Source organism: Anopheles merus, chromosome 2L (assembly GCF_017562075.2).
Source record: "Anopheles merus strain MAF chromosome 2L, AmerM5.1, whole genome shotgun sequence".
In the NCBI taxonomy this organism is placed as follows: Eukaryota; Metazoa; Arthropoda; class Insecta; order Diptera; family Culicidae; genus Anopheles; species Anopheles merus.
The window spans coordinates 10749332-10767283 of record NC_054083.1 but is presented as its reverse complement, the minus strand read 5'-3'; the positions used below and the strand labels follow the sequence as shown (position 1 = coordinate 10767283).

The window sequence follows — 17952 nt, the reverse complement described above, 5'->3', positions numbered from 1 at the left end:
TTCCATCCCAAAAGAGTCCTGAAAATGTCAACAACAGCAACATTTCTTTCCCAACTGTTAAACACTACGCTGCACCTTTACATATGTTTTATACAGATCGACAAGTTATTTATTGCAACTTAGCATCAAATCAACAAAAGCAAAATCAAGCGTCCAGCACATGATTAAGATAGGAGATGTAACAGATAGCCAGCTTGAGTATCTCTATTTTGGACAGCTTCTTGTCCGGCGGCAGCGTCGGAAGCAATTTTCTCAGCTCGGAAAATGCCACATTGAACGCCTCGACGCGGATCCGTTCGCGTGTCGCGTGCGCCGTGCGGTACTTGAGAGTGGCCCGCCGCCGTCTTCGCCGTTCCTCGCGCGTTAGGTTCGAAAACTCGGTGGTCTGAATCGAGGATGGATCCTGTTGCTGCTTGCGCTGTCGTACTGGACCGGCACTGCTGTAGACTGGCGGTTGGCCGGCGGGAAGATGATCGTGGCTCGGTGTGCACAATTGGGCGCTCTTTGTTCGTGGTTTACGCACGCCTACTGCACACGACGAGAGTTCCATCGGGTCCTTCATCTGGTACACCATCTGCAAGGAGAACAAGTAAGTAGTACCCGTGCCAATGTTAGAAAGGGTAAGTCATATTATAGCATTTTTTTAGTAAGTTTCTTTAAAAGAAATTTAGAAAAAACATGTTCATTCTGTGGTAAACATTATTTCGGAATCAGAATTATGGTAGATGCTAAATTATGTCTTGGTTATATCTTTCACCCTTCAATGTTATTTGATTTTCTGATATCTTGACTATATTTTTGCATAATCTACAATGCATCAAAAATAAAGGTTTGTTGAATTTTTTTATAGCATAAAGATCTACAGCTTCAGCAAATCTATAAAGTATGATAAAAAGTAGAAAAGTCATACTTTTGTTTTTCTTTTGTCTTTTGACTTTGACTCAATCAATCGATCGTTTCTTGGGGTGTATTTTAGCTAAATCTTTTAACATATTGCTAAGTTTTTTTATTAACTCTGACTCAAGGATATATTGTTTAGCTGTTACACTCGTAAGTATTTACTCTAGTTACAGGATAGTTGCGAAACAGACAGCTATAAGGCCGGATAGACTCGTTTGCTATTGGGATGTTAAAAGAACCAATATGACCACGGCTACACGATAGCATAGTAAAATTCCATTGTAAAATGCCAAGTTACATCAAAACAAATCAATCAAACAAATAGGTTATTCAAGTTTGATTACTTTTGTACGTATGTATTTTCTACTGCTATTTACGATTTGCTGTGTTATTGTTGTCCAATTAAACAAAACATGATTTATTGTTTTATTGCATTATGCATATTGCATATTGCATTTTATTCCCCCATGAAGTACATGTCTGGGTAAACAGATTATTGTAAGAAAAGGGAAGAAATTTATTTTGTTTAATTAGTCATAATATAATATTCTATTAGGTATCATTGAATTGAATTATTTTCAAACATTGGATCGGTTAAAAGATGAGGTGAGACTTCCCATTCTTCTTTTTGGCACAACAACCGCATTTCGGTCAAGGCCTGCCTGTACTAGCTTGGCTTTCAGTGACTTATTGATTACCTGTAGCAGGATAGTCAGTCCTACGTATGGGGGTACGGTCCATTGGGGGCTTGAACCCATGACGAGTATGTTGTTGAATAATACGAGTTGACGACTGTACCACCAGACCGGCAAAGAAGTGGGACTAGAGTTTAGAAACTACATAAATCTAAATGCTTAACAGAAATGGGATTGTAGCCCAATTAATCACATAACTGATATTAACTGTTATTACTTTCGAAGAGTTACGATCACTGTGATGATACATCTATGTTAGTACCACATGATTCCTAGTGCAACCTTCTCATACTGTTTAAAGATTTGCTAACTTCATACACGCAGTTTACAAGTAAATGCCTTTACCGTGGAGACGATCCGGAAGAGAAACGATTCACGCCAGGTTCTACAGGAATCGGTACTTTTAATTGACTTCAGACTAAAAGACTTGATGTCTTTAGACCAGTTATTTGAAAAAAAAAACAGCTAGAAAAAACTATTAAAAAGTTTCAAACAAAAGTTTAAATATCTATTGGACGGTCCTGTGGTACAGTAGTCAACTCAATAACATGTCCGTCATGAATTCAAGCCTAGAATGGACCGTCCCCCCCTAGCAAGGATTGACTACCCGGCTGCGTGGTAATGAATTAAGTCTCGAAAGCCTGTATAGGTCGCCACGCCCAAGTAAGACGTTAATCCAAGTAGAAGAAGATCTTGTAGCCACAATACTTTGTATGCTTTTATGGTAAGCAGTAAGGTGCTAAGCTAAGGGATTAAGCCTGTGATGAGCATTAGAGGGAGATTTATCTATCATCATCTAAAATTTGTCAAATTGATCAAATAATAACAGTCATATGTCGACATCCAAATCGTCGTATCTCGCGTCCTTCGTCGCATCGGGTCCGAATTTTCGGACCCAACGTGCCTGAAGGCTCTGTGTTGCAGTCTAGTCAGACCAGTACTAGAGTTCGGGAGCATAGTGTGGACGCCTTCCTTCCTCAGATTCGAACGGTTGCAAAAAGCGTTTAAACGAGAATTACTGGTCCTGGCCATGAACTTCCTCCGTATTCTGTCCGCCTCCCGAATTCTTGGACTTGAGTCACGAACTACGTCGTACTCATGATCAATCCTCATTTATCGCTTCCATCTTATTCCACGAAGCCGATATCCCTACACTCCTTTCCTCTATCGTCTTTTATGTACATCCCCGTCTATTCTTCACAATTAATCGATCATGGTATTCATTTGGCGTCATTTCCATCTAGGCTACGGCCGACGCTAGTTCCAGCTAGTGATCTCCGTATACTCCTTCTTTAGGTTCCTTTCTGCATTTCCTCTTCTCGTCTCTGTACATCTATCTATGCTCCACCTACTACCATAATTTTCAGGCGGTCCCCGCGATACACGGTTAATGGGGTACGGAAACAGCCGCAAAATACCGCGTATCTCGAATTTCCGCGTAAGTCGAATCTCGTAATTTCCAGCCAAAATATCACTAATTTTCGTGTAATTTTAGTGGTTTGTGACTACACTTAATTAATTATTTGATTTGATTCTGACTGAGTATAACAGTTTTAATCCTTTTGAAACAGTTTTCCACATTCGATCAAAACGGAAATTATTTGGAAATTTACAATTGGTTTGTCAAATCAGTACAATTTGCTCTTTGAACTGTCAAATTAAGAAAACCGGGTATCTCCGAATCCGCGTATAAGAGTATATCTCGGGGACCGGCTGTAATCTAGTTATAAGCATTTTTGTGTTAAACCATTAGGTAGACAAAAAAAGGAAATGAGATTACATGAAATTTCTGGAAATGAAATTACATGAAGGAAATGACGTAAAGTTGAGATTCTACTGTATTTACAATTTTGGAAACAAAAATCCCTATTTGAAAATTTACTATTTATTAGTTTTTTTATTTAAAATTTAAAATGTCTAGATTCTGACTCCTACAATAAAAAAATAAATAAATAAATAAATGAATTAGACAAAAGGAACGAAATAAGAAAAAATAGGTTAATGATATTTTTGAAAACGCTGCCCTTTATATTGGCGAGAATGACTTGATCTATGTACAAACATGTACATCATTCTGTGTGTCTTCTTATAAGTAATCAGTTTGAATTAGTAATTATTCTCACAAATTTATCATCCGTTGGCCTATACGTGGTACGATTCTAATCATTAAAAAAATAGAAAAAATGCACTCGCATTCAGCGACAATGTTAATGCGTGTTTTGTTCCAACATTGCAATTTTTGATAAATTCTTATTATGTAAGACAATCGTACAATACAGCTGTAATGCAGTTCCAACAAAAAATATCCGCTTTTTAAGGATGTTAACAACACATAACTATAACCATTAGTGCTATCGGAAAAAATATTCATAGCACTATGTGTACTACAATATAACATTTCTACATTAAAATGAAGATATTTAGTCAACGTTGAGTTGAATAATTATTCAAATAACACATTCAATAACTAGTTTCCATCATTATCCTGATTCAGTCCATGTTTTAGTAACATTTCAGGAAAGTCCATTATTCACACTTTATTGTCATCATAGCTAATTACTTTTCAATGCTTACAGCCGTTAAAATGCAGTCCCTTTTATCTTCACTATTCACAATGTTTCAAACGTTTTAATGTGCTGACTGTTGATCAAACGAACACATTGCACTAAATCACAACACTTATTGGTACCACAGGTCCTTCAACCTTTTGGAGATAAAGTTCTTTTTTTCACACAACTGCACTGTTGTTTCTAGCTAAACTCTTGTTTCTTGCATCCACGTCAACCGAATTCTAAAGTAGCACTGAATGAGATAACCAAACACGGCGACACTATCATCCCTTCCACAGTTTTCGCTGTAAAGGATTCGTCAGCCATCTTGGAAGTACAGCATCCTCGTGGCTGTGATTGGTTCCACCAATCGTGTAGTCACGCCCACCGTTGAAATCAAAGCAGCATTCGCTTGTTTCAGCAGTGTTATGTTGTTGTTGCGTGCAGCTGAGCCACTCGTTATGCAGATCGCAGGTGCAAACCATACAAACTGATATATTTTAATTATGAGCAGACAATACACCCGGTTTTAAGGGATATGCTCTTTAAGATAACAAATATACATTCGTGAAGGGTAACTTCAAATGGAGTTTGATGCGACAAAAAGAAAGAAATGAACTAAAGATTTATTTTGTTGAAAAACAGCACCAATGGTGATGCGTGTGTCATATTTATCATAATATTATTACCGTAGCATGAAAAAAATAAGAATTTACTTAGTGTCTATTAATCAACTAATTCAAGAAGAATGAGTAGTATACGAAAGAAACGCGGTAACGCTTCGGATTAGCGTGTATTTCCTATAGATGTTCGGAATCAAGCAATGGGAAACAATGATCAAAAGTGATTATTTCATTGGATTTTTACATTTCATTGAAAGAATATAAAAGATGGTTTGTGATATAAGCTTGCTCAGGGTGTATATTTTTAAGACTAATTTTCGCTAAGACGCCAAATCGTTGTCTTATTCGTTTTTTTTTTAATGAGATGATTTGTACATACTTTGGCTACTGATGGCTACTATTTGAGTTCATTCGTGCTTTCAAAAGAGTTTATATTTTGATTATTTATTTTACAATACCTTACAGCTGCTTTCTATTTTACATAATGCCACAAAAAGGCCCCATCACCTGGGCCACCATCTTTCCGCGCGTATACTTATGAATAAGAAAGCTGTGAGCAACTAAACGCAACTAAAAACTGAACCGACGAAACTATCAAATAGACTACCGTGCCTATCCATTTTTTAATGTGGACTTTCTGGATAACCTCAAAGGTGACACGTCTTTAGTGGCAATAACAATGGCATTCAAGGAACTCAACTTTATATTCAACTTTTGACTAATTTTCTTCCACATCTTTTGCATATTCTAGTTAAGGGGTGTCCCGACTTTCAGTTTGCGGGTCGCATTGCATCGTAAATAACGTTAAAATAGTCAACACAATATACTAATCATTTGAACCTTATCAAAGTCATCGAGGGCCGCATTATAGACTCCCAAGTGCCACATGCTGCCCGCGGACCGTAGTTTGAAAACCCCTTGTTCTAGTTCATTTTAACACGTATTTTATCAACATTTTTTGTATTTAAAGCAGTGATTGCTGGCTAAATTAGGGTTAGAACTATTTTTAAGTATATAATTTATATTTAAAAAACGGATGATAAAGTGGTGAAAATAACTATTAATTTAAACTGAATAAATAATGTAAGAAGACATACAAAATGCTGAACATGTTTGAACATGGGTCACATCATTCTAGTCAATACAAAGAGCAGCATTTTCATAAATATCAGAACCTTTACCTATTGTATTTTTATTTCATTCCTTTTGTCTAGTTCATGTATTTATGTATTTATTTTTTCAAAAAAAATCCTTCACAGGGGATTTTTCTTTATTCCATGGAGATAGTAAGCATCTTCTGCTTCAGCAATTGTCGGGATAAAGAAAAGACAACCAAATTTAATTTGAGATAATTTGAATTAAAATTAAAATTTTAAATTTTTGTGGGCACGACCAACCCGGCCATGTCAGCCTATACAGGTATTTGGGATTTATATTCTTATGTTATATTATATTTATTTATATTTATGTTTATATTATATTTATTTATATTTATATTATATATATTGCTAACTAGTTAAGGCCCGGTAAAATCTACCGGATGGCCTCAAATTTCGAATCATTTTCAAACTCTACACGTTGCATCATCCATAACTCCTATTTGTTCTTATGCGTTAATGCATTTGTGGTGACAAATGTGTTAACCTTGTAACATCCTGGACAGTTATTACTGTACTTTGCAGAACCGTTAAATATCGATGAGGCTACTTTTGAGCCAAGTAACGCAATTTTGTAATTTTCAAACTGATACGATCCATGCCTCTGTTGACACAAATGTATAGGTTTTTGATTATTATTATTGATTATTTGATTTTTAGTAGTATCCTCAACAACGTGTTCATTGAATAACGTATTGATGTGCAGTGGATTAAAAAATTAGGGTGCCGCTAATACATATACAACATGTTTAGATCCAATCCCAATTACGTACTTAAAACATACGATTTTTGAAATGCTCACTTTTGCTTCGCACATCGCACATGGTTCGAATTCCATTTCTACTCTTTTTTTCGACTTATGTTTCATACGTTAGGTAATAAGTAATAGATGCTTAGAACATTTTCAATGTAAATTTTCCCGGTCACAAATTTCAAAAAGGTTTCCAAAAACGCCGTCAAAATTTCATTTTATTATCCTGAAACTGGTTTTGAAGTATTGAATGGAATTTGTATTTGTGTATGAGACAATTGTTATTGTTGCGCCAAATATCAAATTTTAATAGTGAACATATACCCTCATATACCCATTCCAAATGTGTAGTTCTAATATTCCGATCTATATTGTTATAGAAAAGAATGGTTCAACACTGTTATAGCCTTTCTTGATCAATTTACTAAATTTGCGTTTACTTGTAAACTACTTTATTTACTCTTCCCGCCCCACATTTTTCAGATTTTGCTTCTAATTTGACGTGTCCTTAATAATAACGTGGTTGTTCTTAATCAACACCATAGTACGGTGATAGCATCACATGGTAGATATAGCCATCACTCTTGATAGATACAGTCAGAATCTTTTCAACCCTCTTGGGCACGTTACAGTAAGCATAGTTTCATTGTGGATCATTCTGCTGTTGATGCTGATCCGGCTGAATGCAGTGCGGTTGTCTCACCTAACGCGCAGTATGTTGCAGTCATGTTGCGCAATGAACCATCTCTCCCTTTAGTGCTTTGTTCCGGAAGGACATCTTGAAATAAGTAGTTCTTCCCGCACGCGAGCAAATCGTTACAAATTCAATTTTAACTTTCAAGCCATCAACATCCGCCGCTTTCTTGCTCGGAATTTCAGCAAGGCTTTTTAGCATATGGCCGCTTAGGGTCTCTCGGCTACATCCACCTCTTATTGTCATGCGTTTTCCTTGTCCCGACTCAGCCAATATTGCGGAGTAGTAGATTTGAGGGAGTAGTAGATTTGGGGCGGTCCCGTGGTACGTGGTCATCAACTCGAACGACTCAATAACATGCCCGTCATGGGTTCAAGCCCATGGACCGTCCCCCCATAGCAAGGATCCGGCTACGTGGTAATGAATTAAGTCTCGAAAGCCTATACTATACGGCATGTCCGCATAGGACGTTACGCCAAATAGAAGAAGATTTGAGGGAGTGTACATGTTCGACGTCCTGGGTATAGCAATCCGTTTTACAGGATATTCTGTACCACACTTATCTGCTGATGACGACGGTGTATGTAGTATTCGAGGTGCTTAAGCACCAATAATGAGTATGGTTGGCTTTATTAACGATCCAATGAATTGGAATATCAACCATTTCACAATTAAGCTATTTTGCATAGTTTTCAAACATGTTTTTTTTTTTAATATTGCCATGAATATCTTGATTTAATATGGGAACGGGTATGAGATGGGACACGTTATGATCAGGTGGCTAATTTGCAACTTTAGTTATTTAACAAAAATCATTATATCCAATACCATGTATTTTCAAATCGGTTTGTGTAAACAAAAAATCTAAGTAACCATTGCCCTCATTACCCAAGGGCTAGCAGTGTGGCATGGAGGAAGTCCTTTCGCAGCAACGCGCGTTGCTAAGAGAGCTCTGCTCTCACTGCTTTCTCTCTCTCTCGCTGAATGGTTACTCTTACGTCATTGTGGCGATTTTCGATTTTATATATAGTGAGATGCTCAAGCTAGCGATGACCATAATGATCATCAATGTAATATCAAATTTGAAAATTGTATTGTTTTGTTATTATGGAACTTAAACTTCGACCCGTTTCAAATGAATAAAAATAAATAGTGATTCTGAAACATTCAAAAGACGCTTTTGTCTTTTGTTTTAAAGGGATATAATATTTAAGGTCGGATTCCCTCTTATACAGGTTCCACAGGAGTAAATAGAACACGTTTGCGTAAAAACGTACAAAATATGAAATTCCAATTAAGTTTTTTGAAAGAAGGCTTTTGTTGCCATTTAGAATAAATGAACAATTTGTTTTTTAACTTTTTTTTTAAATTCAAATTGATTTCATGGAAGTTTTAACAAAGAACAAATTAAAAACTGCGATCAATGTAACATATTTCTTTGATTTGTAATTTCAGCTTTCAGAGGAAAAATTGTATTCACCTATTTTCCTCTATCAACAAGTCGGATCTACTATGACTTGTTTCAATTAAAAAAATACAAAGTAAATATTATGCACAATAACGGTTGGTAAAACTTAGACGCTATGAGATAAAAGTCTAAACCCTTTTCCGACCAAAAATAAAATAAAAAAGTTCATTTTAATCTTATTGAAGCTAGTCAATAATAAAATTATTTAATGTTAAGGATGATTTTTTTATGAAATAGTTAATCGTTCTTTCATTAATAAAGCGTTAACCTTCCAAGCAAGAGATTCTACTACAGATCGTTTTTATCTTTTGTGCAAATATTTATACTGTACACATTCTAATATCATTTACATCAAACCTGGACTGTACAGTTTCAGATATAGTGTTTATAAAAATAGCAGCGTTTTATAAAAACTGCTCCGATTTTCACATAGAGTTATTAGTCCGCAGGTACGGCATTCGCACTTGCGTATTCGTCTAGGAAGCGGTTTTCGGTGCCTTGCGCGAAAAGTCCCACGCGCGATACAGTTGCAGTACTTGCGTACCGGCGACGAACACGTTCACCGAGAAGAGACCCCAATTTTTGGGAATGATCACCAGCGAGTAGCGCGACCAAATTATTCCGGTTGCCGCCAGTGAAGCGGACTGCGAAACTGACAGCTGGTCCGCAGGACGTCGAAGGTCACTCAATCCGGCTACGACCAAGCCCTGCAAAGAAAGTAGAGTAACAGTAATAAATGGACTAACACAGCACAATTGCTACAAGCTTCGAGCTCTGCCATTTCGCATACGAACCCATTTAAAGACGGGCGCCCAGAAGAAAACTGTTTTCGGTCCTGTAAATAAACGAACGGAACCGCACGGAGTGCATCAATTAGCAGTGTGCCAAAAATCAACACAAATCGCACGAGTGTTACATAAACTTGCGTATTGCTTTGGATAAACAAATCTTACCAGCAGCGTGGTTCCACAGGGGCCGCAACGCGTTGGGGACAAACTTATCGGCCACATTGATGACACCGTGGTAAAGCTTCGACATGGTAATGGGATTGGATTCGAGGTAGAATAGGGACACTGGCACCGTTCGCACTGAACTGCTGGGAAAAGGAAATAAAAATTTATTATCAGCTACCAAAACATTCCGTACTTCCAGAGTGACCAGAAATACCGATTTATCTGTATTCCTACCAATTTTTTATATGCCTACCGATTCACAGATGACCACCCTAAAACTACCGATTTTTGATTTAGGCCCGTGTCTGTGCTCCATCGCATGCGATTTTATCGGAAGTCCTGTTAAAATTTTATATGGAATTTGACAGATAACGTCGGACGTGCGATTTCGTCGTACGACGGAATCAAAAAATTTTGATTTCGTCGGACGCCGCATCTGATGATATTTGTCAAACTGATTGTGTGGTGTTTTGAACGAACAACCCCAAACTATTTTTTCATAATCGTTAAACTATTAAAAATCGTCAAATAATCGCAATATGAATCGAAAAAGCGTTTGACAGCACGTGCGATGAAGCACAGACACGGCCCTTATCCTACCGAAAATCACAGATATTTGATTTTCCAGTCGTTTAAGCTTAATTTGAGGCGCTTGAGATGCTGTTTCAAGAATCGCTTTTTTTATACTTATCGCGCAAATGTACGTTTGTTTGCCTGGCACGTGAAAATTGCTACATGCGTTTTAAATTCAAATTCTTATCCGTTAAAATTTCATAATAAGTAGAAAATGTCAGTTGTGTGGATTCCGAGAATTGCTCGTCAAAGAAAATCATTTAAATTCGAAATTGAATTTCACCATTGGCGGTTAAAGTTTAAAAAGAAACTGATCATTATAATACAGGCGGTCCCCGAGATACACGGTTAATGGGGACCGAAAACGGCCGCAAAAAACCGCGTATCTCGAATTTCCGCGTAAGTCGAATCTCGTGATTTCTAGCCAAAATATCACTAATTTTCGTGTTAATTTGCATCTAGGGGGTGGTTTTAGCCACTTAATCAATTATTTGATATGATTCTGAATGAAATAACAGTTTTAAACCTTTCGAAATAGTTTTTTACATCCGATCAAAACAGAAATTATTTGACATTTTACAATATATGTGTCAAATCAGTACAATTTGCTCAAAGAACTGTCAAATTTAGGAAACCGCGTATCTCTGAATCCGCGTATAAGAGGTACCGTGTATCTCGGGGACCGCCTGTAATTGATTAAAATTAAATGGTTGCGTTCTCAACAGTGCTCCTGTCGAAATCTGCCAATATAATCTGGCCACACTGGTCCGCAAGTCAAGGCTAGCTTTTTGGCGGCCACCGTCGCAAAACCGTCGCAAAACGTCAAAACCGACGTCACAAGTACTTCCCAAGTGCCACAAATCCACTAAACGACCACTAAACGGCTTCTAAACGACTCAAGTTCTCTACCTAAACGGAATATAGAAAGACTTCGTTTAGCAGACGGCAAACGACTCATTCATTCTAAAAATAGCAAAAAAGCTGGTGGCGCTCTTCTCTGTTGGTGGGATACCCCAACCAGTTGAGCTTCATCGCTTGGAGGAGAGCTTTCTCATTTCCTCTGTACTGTTGTATGGTTTCGCATTGAAGTTATGCATCGCTAGAACTAGAACGGCGATACAATTGTTTAATTACTAAACTCCAACGGAAACCACCAGTACTGAAGCAAGTGAGAATTGAGTTATGGTCGTTGGTGTTGATACCCACGTATCCGACCACACGACCATTCACATAGATTTTTGCTCAGAAAGTTATAAGGCTATATAGGTCATTATAAGATGAAACTTGTCGAAACACATTGCAAGAAAAGGATAGCAATATAATGATGAGTTGTAATACGCCATCTATTGATCAAACCAATGAAGCTGTGAAGCTTTCATTTTTTTCCTATGGATATTCAATTTTCCAGTCGTTTAAGCTTAATCTGTGGCGCTTGGGTTAAAACCGACGTCACCAGCGAGGGAAACTCGCAACGATTTGGAGGCCGCCCAGTCAGATACGGACGTCACACGAAGCGTAAACTCAAAAAGTTTACGCTTGATTTGTATGGGAGAGCGTAAACTTCGTGTCAAAAGATTATAGGGTTGTATGGCTGAAATTTAGTTTACGCTTCGTGTGACGTCCGTAAGACAGCCTTTTGTTAATTTACCCATTGGAGCAGTTGTGTCTGTCATAACAGTAATTTAAGAGCAATTTAGTGTTACGAAGTGTTGTCGTTTGTTGCAGTGAAAAGATATAAATAAGAACAAAAAAAGTTTTGTCTTAATGATCTTTTAGTGGAAGAACACGTCGGCGGTGTGTTCAAAACTGTTAAATGTAAAAAACAGTTAATAGTGCTATTTGTGCATCACCTTCTCCCCTACTGCGATGATCGATAGTCAATGAAACGCTTTACCTCATTTCCCAAGCGTTTTGTGAAGCGTTTGGCAGCTGTCAGTTGTTATGTTGCGCTCCGTGTTATGCTGTGTGGAGTCCTGCGGTAATATTCAGCCAAACAATCAAATCAGTCTAAATAATCCAGCGAAAATCAAATGACAGCACGTACGATAGAATCGTATCCCATGGAGCACTGCTGCGGCTCTAAGCGGTCGCGTGGAGGCCCTAGAAAAATAATTTGCCACCACTGAGAAGAAAATTTGCATCTTAGTCCTTCTTTGGCTTAGAATTCCTAGTACAATTTTTAGATCGTCACTTCAGAAAGACCTTCATTTGTGTAACTGCTGAACCAAATCTAATCCATATCCTAGATAAAGGATGCATATTCTCGTGAGATGGAGTGTCGAGTTTTAACCTACCGAAAACTACAGATAAAATGTTGGCGCTCCTACCGAAATCCGCCATAATAATCTGGCCACACTGCGTACATCTAAACAACACCACGCCATGCCTGTTGAATACTGCAAGTAAGGCTGCGCTCTGGCACCAATCGAACTCCCCTCGGGAACTACTACGACATTTTAGAGTTCCAAAGCGAACCTAAAAGGAAAATGGGGAAAAAGAATAAAATCCTAGGATTTGAGAAAGAAATCATGGAGGATGAGGTATTCATGGTGATGGAATCCACAACCCGAGATAGAGATCTAAGCCGAGTTAGCCCGTTTTTGATCTCAAAGGTAATTGAAAATGCGATCTCCGGAAAACCAATGCTGGTCAGTCGCTTGAAAGACGGGAAGCTACTGATCAAGGTGGCCAACCAGAAACAAGCAGAGAAAATTAAAAAAATAAAATCGATCCCCGATCACAGAGGAGAGATCCAAGTTCAAACGGCAGAACACCCCACCTTAAATTGTAGCAAAGGAGTGATTCGATGCCCCGATATCGAATTCCTTACGGAAGGGGAAATATTGGACGGTCTTCAAACACAGAAGGTAACGGAGGTGATTATATTAAAAAGAAAGATAAACAATGTGTTGAGCAATACTCGCACAGCAATCGTCACCTTCAAAACAGGAAGAATCCCACGTACAGTCGATTTCGGACTGTATCCACTGAAAGTGGAACTATACATTCCGAGACCCATGCGGTGCACCACCTGCATGAGACTCGGCCACACAAAAAAATCTTGCCAGCGCGATAAAATATGTGCAAACTGCAGTGAACTGGAACACAAAGAGTCATGCGTATGAACAAAATGCGTGTCATGTGGAGATGCCCACAATACGCTACACAGGAACTGCCCTGTTTTTTGTGACGAAATGGAGATCAGTAAAATACGCACAGTGAACAAAATAACATACGGAGAAGCAAAACGTATACGTAGACGACAGTGTCCCGAAATCCCTAAAATCTACACATTAGACCTATGCTATGCACAAAGAACAAAATCAGCAACAAAAAGCGTAAGTACAAACTCGACAGAAGAAACAAATTCACGAAATACCACCAATGATACAAACAACACAAACACCACAGAAAATAACAAAACACACACATCCGAACCCACCACTCCAAGAGAAACACATAAACAGACAACCGTAATCGATCAAACGATTACACCCAACGAACAAACAAACACACCCATAAGAAGCGACACACTAACGATCAGTTCACCTGAATCACCAGATTCTATATACATAGAAGTTACTAATGAAACACCTAAAACCCCCACTATGATGGTGGAGGAATACATAATTACTAACACACAAGAAGATAACACATCAGAATACGATAAATTCAAAATTCTATACTAAATACCACTCACAAGGCATCCACATCCACACTTAAACATTTGGTCTCATGCTTTGGTTATTACAAGCTGACATACAGGGACTAAGAGCCAACAAAGAAGAAATTATAGAATTGCTAATAAAAAGGAAGATCGATGTAGCCTGCCTGCAGGAGACATGGTTGGATGATAAAGCCATAGGGAAAATAAACATCCCACACTATGAACTAATATCGGACAATAGAGAAGATGGTTACGGAGGAGCGGCAATAATCATACGCACAGAGCTCAACATAGAAAAACTAAAAGTTTCCCCCTAACCCATACATACAGATAGTAGCCGCTCGTATAAAGCAAGCAGGCTTAGTAATCGCTTCGGTGTACGTTAAACCCAACACACCAATCGCAACATTCCGCAGCTTACTAACCCTTAGCATATCAAGCTTAGCAAAATATAACAAATTAATAATAATGGGTGATTTTAACTCTCATCACTCTGAATGGGGAGATCAGACGTGTGACGGAAAAGGAAATATCCTTTTACATGAAATTAATGAAAACAATCTAACTGTGATAAATAACGATGAACAAACTTTCATTAACCCAGACCCAAACAAAAGTAACTCAGCAATAGATTTGACAATCACCTCTCTAGCTATAACCCCACATATTCAAAGGAACGTTTCAGACATACACATCGGCAATAGTGGACATAGGCTTATATTCACCAATTTTAACCTATTCAAACCTCCCCCACAAAAATCACAGTTTATAATAAGAAAAAAATAGACGAAGAAATATCCAGCCTACCATACAATAACAATTCTGACATCGACTCAATTACCAAAGATATTAATAAAATTATTTTAAGAAACAAAATCAAGACCCCGTTCACCCCAAAATCATGGTGGAATGATATCGTTCAAAAAGCATGGGAAGAGAAATGCAGAGCTAGAACAGACTATAACCAAAATCGGACGATCGAAAACCAAATCAAGTACAAGAAAGAATCAGCCAAATTTCGATTCGCAAAAGAAAAATCAGAAACCAAACGAATCGAGGAAAAACTAGACTTGATCGATTCTCAATCCTCAATGGATGACCTTTGGACTCTTATGGGAATGTTCAAAGATAAACCTGCCAGAACAAACAAGATTGCCATAGATGAATCCCCAGCAAAAGAGTTCTTAAAAATTCATTTTGATTCATTTCATTTTGAAAAAAATGGAACAAGACCCCGATTCATAAGCGATAAAAATCTAATTGATTACAACAGATGGCACAATATCCTAAACTCAAAAAAGAATTCTGCTCCTGGTATTGACAAAATATCGTACAAAACATTGAAACTATCGTACAAAACATTCAAGCAGCGAAAACACCAAAGCCATAATCGGAAACATCAATGACATGTACAAAAGAGGAGTCGTGGAAATAGGTTGAAGAATAAAAATTGAGGCTCAGAAGAATAAAAATTGTAGCAATTGGAAAACCCGGCAAGGATCTCAGTCTAGCAGCAAATCACAGACCCATAGCTTTGCTTCCTACTATAACGAAAGTGGCAAACACGGGCATCTTACACAACATTAACCACATAGTAGATAAGATTGACATCCTCCCCAGCACATCCTTTGGATTTAGAAAAAAACCGTCCCACAACCTCCGCAGTTGATTCACTCTCCAACATCTTAAAAAATAACATAAGAAAAAACAAAAACACTACAGTAGTTTTTATTGTCATTAAAAACGCCTACAATAGTGTGAATGTTGGCCTTTTAACAAAAATCCTCTCCGGAAAAATGATACCACAAGAAGATATCAGATGGATAGAAGGATTCCTCTCAAACCGACTGGTAGAGATCGCTGCTGAAGGAAAATCGATTAAGAGAAGGATAATTAACGGGTTGCCCCAAGGGGATGTCCTTTCACCACTGCTTTTCAACCTGTATACAAGTGGATGTCACGAACTAAACCGGGACAATGTAAATATAATCCAATTTGCAGACGATTTCGCATTAATTGGAAGTGCAATCACCTCTTCAGCAGCTCAAACAAAAACACACTTCCTATCTATCTTCCCTTCAACTTGAAATAAACGTAGCAAAAACAAAACTCATGACATTTTCCAAAAACTACACTTACTACACTTACTAAACGGAACTCCCCTTGAACAAGTCAACTCCCACCACTTTCTAGGCATAGAAATTGACAACAGATTAAAATTCCACTCCCATATTAACAACCAAATCAACAAAGCCCAGAAAAAAATGAATTTCATTAAAGCCGTATGCAACAAATCCAACCACATAAATCCAGAAAAAGCTAAACAACTACACCAAGCTCTTGTGAGAGGTACCCTGGAATACGGGATAACTCTAAGTAGCAACGCCAACAAAAACAAACTCAACACCATGAAAACAATAATTAACCAGTCACTCAGGAAAATTACAGGCTGCACAAAAACTACTTCGATCAACACACTCCACGCCATAGCAGCAGAAATGCCCTTCCACATACGGTCTAAACTTCTTATGCAAAAACAACTATGCAAAGCAATAGCACATTCCTTTTTCACCACAACATCTCAGCCACTCCCAATCACATCAAGAAACCTAACCGCTCAAGAAAAAACATACATAACTGACAAACTCACCTTCAACAACAAAACTAAGTATGATTTCAACCATTTCAAAGTATTTGAAACATAACAGTGCTTTACCAAACAAGCATGCAAATCATCAACTCACATCATAAAAATATATACAGACGGCAGCAAAAAAGATGAAAATTGTGGCATAGGAATTTATGTAAAAACTCCGATTGAAAAACTCAAAATATCAAAGAAACTCCAACACCCAACATCCATAAGCACTATAGAACTCTACGCCATAGACCTGGCACTCGAGATGTCGACAAAAAAACGCTGGAATAATATTGCCATTTACACAGACAGTCTATCAGCATGCCAAACACTAAATACAGCCAAAGAAGAAAACCGAATAGACGAACTCCTCGGGAGAATACTACATAACTGTGAAGTTACTCGAGCAATAATCCAATGGATCCCAAGCCATGTCGGAATAGCTGGAAATGAAATTGCCGACCAATTAGCCAAAGATAGTCTTAGTAAACAAACTGTGATAAATAACAAAATAAGATTGAAAGATGCTATTAATTTATTCCAACAGAGAGCTAACCACGAGACTAATACATGGTACACTGAACTATGCCGAAGCAAAGGGAAAAAGTTTGCCAGATACCAAAGCTCAATAGAAAACAAAATGTGGCACCATAAACTAAAAATCCCAGCAAAGGACATCAAAACACTAAATAGATTAATAGCGGGCCATGACTATGGTAATTTCTGGCTACACAAAATGAAGCTCATAGACAGAGGAACATGTGCAATTTGTAACGTAGAAGATACAGCGAGTCACAGAGTCTTCTCTTGCCACAAATTCGACATGGAACGAAAAGACCAGCTGGAAATAAATGAACAAAACTTCATCAAGCCCTGGAAGACGAAAGATAAAAATAAAATGAAAATGGTGATAAAATTTATAAATACTAACCGAATATCCTTCTGAAACGTCTTGATTAAACTACATGACATAAATAAACCGATGAAGTACTTAACCTAGCAACATAAACTGACAACACAAACAAAACTTCAGAAAACAAATCACATACCCAAGCTCCCGACCACGCTGGTTTTCGCTGGTCTTTTCGGGGATAGTGAACACACGTGAAAGATGAACCCATGCGAAAAAGAGCTAAAAATAGAAATGAACATTCGGATTCACTCCCTCCACTCATGTTCCAATTCATGCTCATGCTTCATCCTTGATGCTACCAACCACATCGCTAGTTCTATTTGGAATCACTTTGCCAGTTGCGCCACCATATTATTATTCATTATCGTGCT

At 37.8% G+C, this 17952-nt stretch overlaps 2 protein-coding genes across 3 annotated transcripts; both read right to left on the bottom strand.

Annotated features, from left to right (window-relative positions):
• Nucleotides 1–88: 88 nt before the first annotated feature.
• Nucleotides 89–4486, bottom strand: LOC121594036 (helix-loop-helix protein 1). 2 transcript variants are annotated; one of them, XM_041916905.1, is made up of 2 exons: nt 4156–4486; nt 89–574 (listed from the first exon to the last, which is right to left on the bottom strand). In XM_041916905.1, the coding sequence occupies exon 2, from the start codon at nt 572–574 to the stop codon at nt 146–148; it is 429 nt and encodes a 142-aa protein (XP_041772839.1). In that variant the 5' UTR covers nt 4156–4486; the 3' UTR covers nt 89–145. The 2 variants fall into 2 exon arrangements, with proteins under 2 accessions (XP_041772839.1, XP_041772838.1); XM_041916904.1 differs by having other exon boundaries at nt 4170–4486.
• Nucleotides 4487–9120: 4634 nt separating this feature from the next.
• Nucleotides 9121–9997, bottom strand: LOC121594037 (mitochondrial pyruvate carrier 2-like). Its single transcript, XM_041916906.1, has 3 exons — nt 9791–9997; nt 9632–9672; nt 9121–9544 (listed from the first exon to the last, which is right to left on the bottom strand). Exons 1-3 carry the CDS (start codon nt 9873–9875, stop codon nt 9314–9316), a joined length of 357 nt encoding a protein of 118 aa, XP_041772840.1. The 5' UTR covers nt 9876–9997; the 3' UTR covers nt 9121–9313.
• Between the last annotated feature and the right edge of the window lie 7955 nt (nt 9998–17952).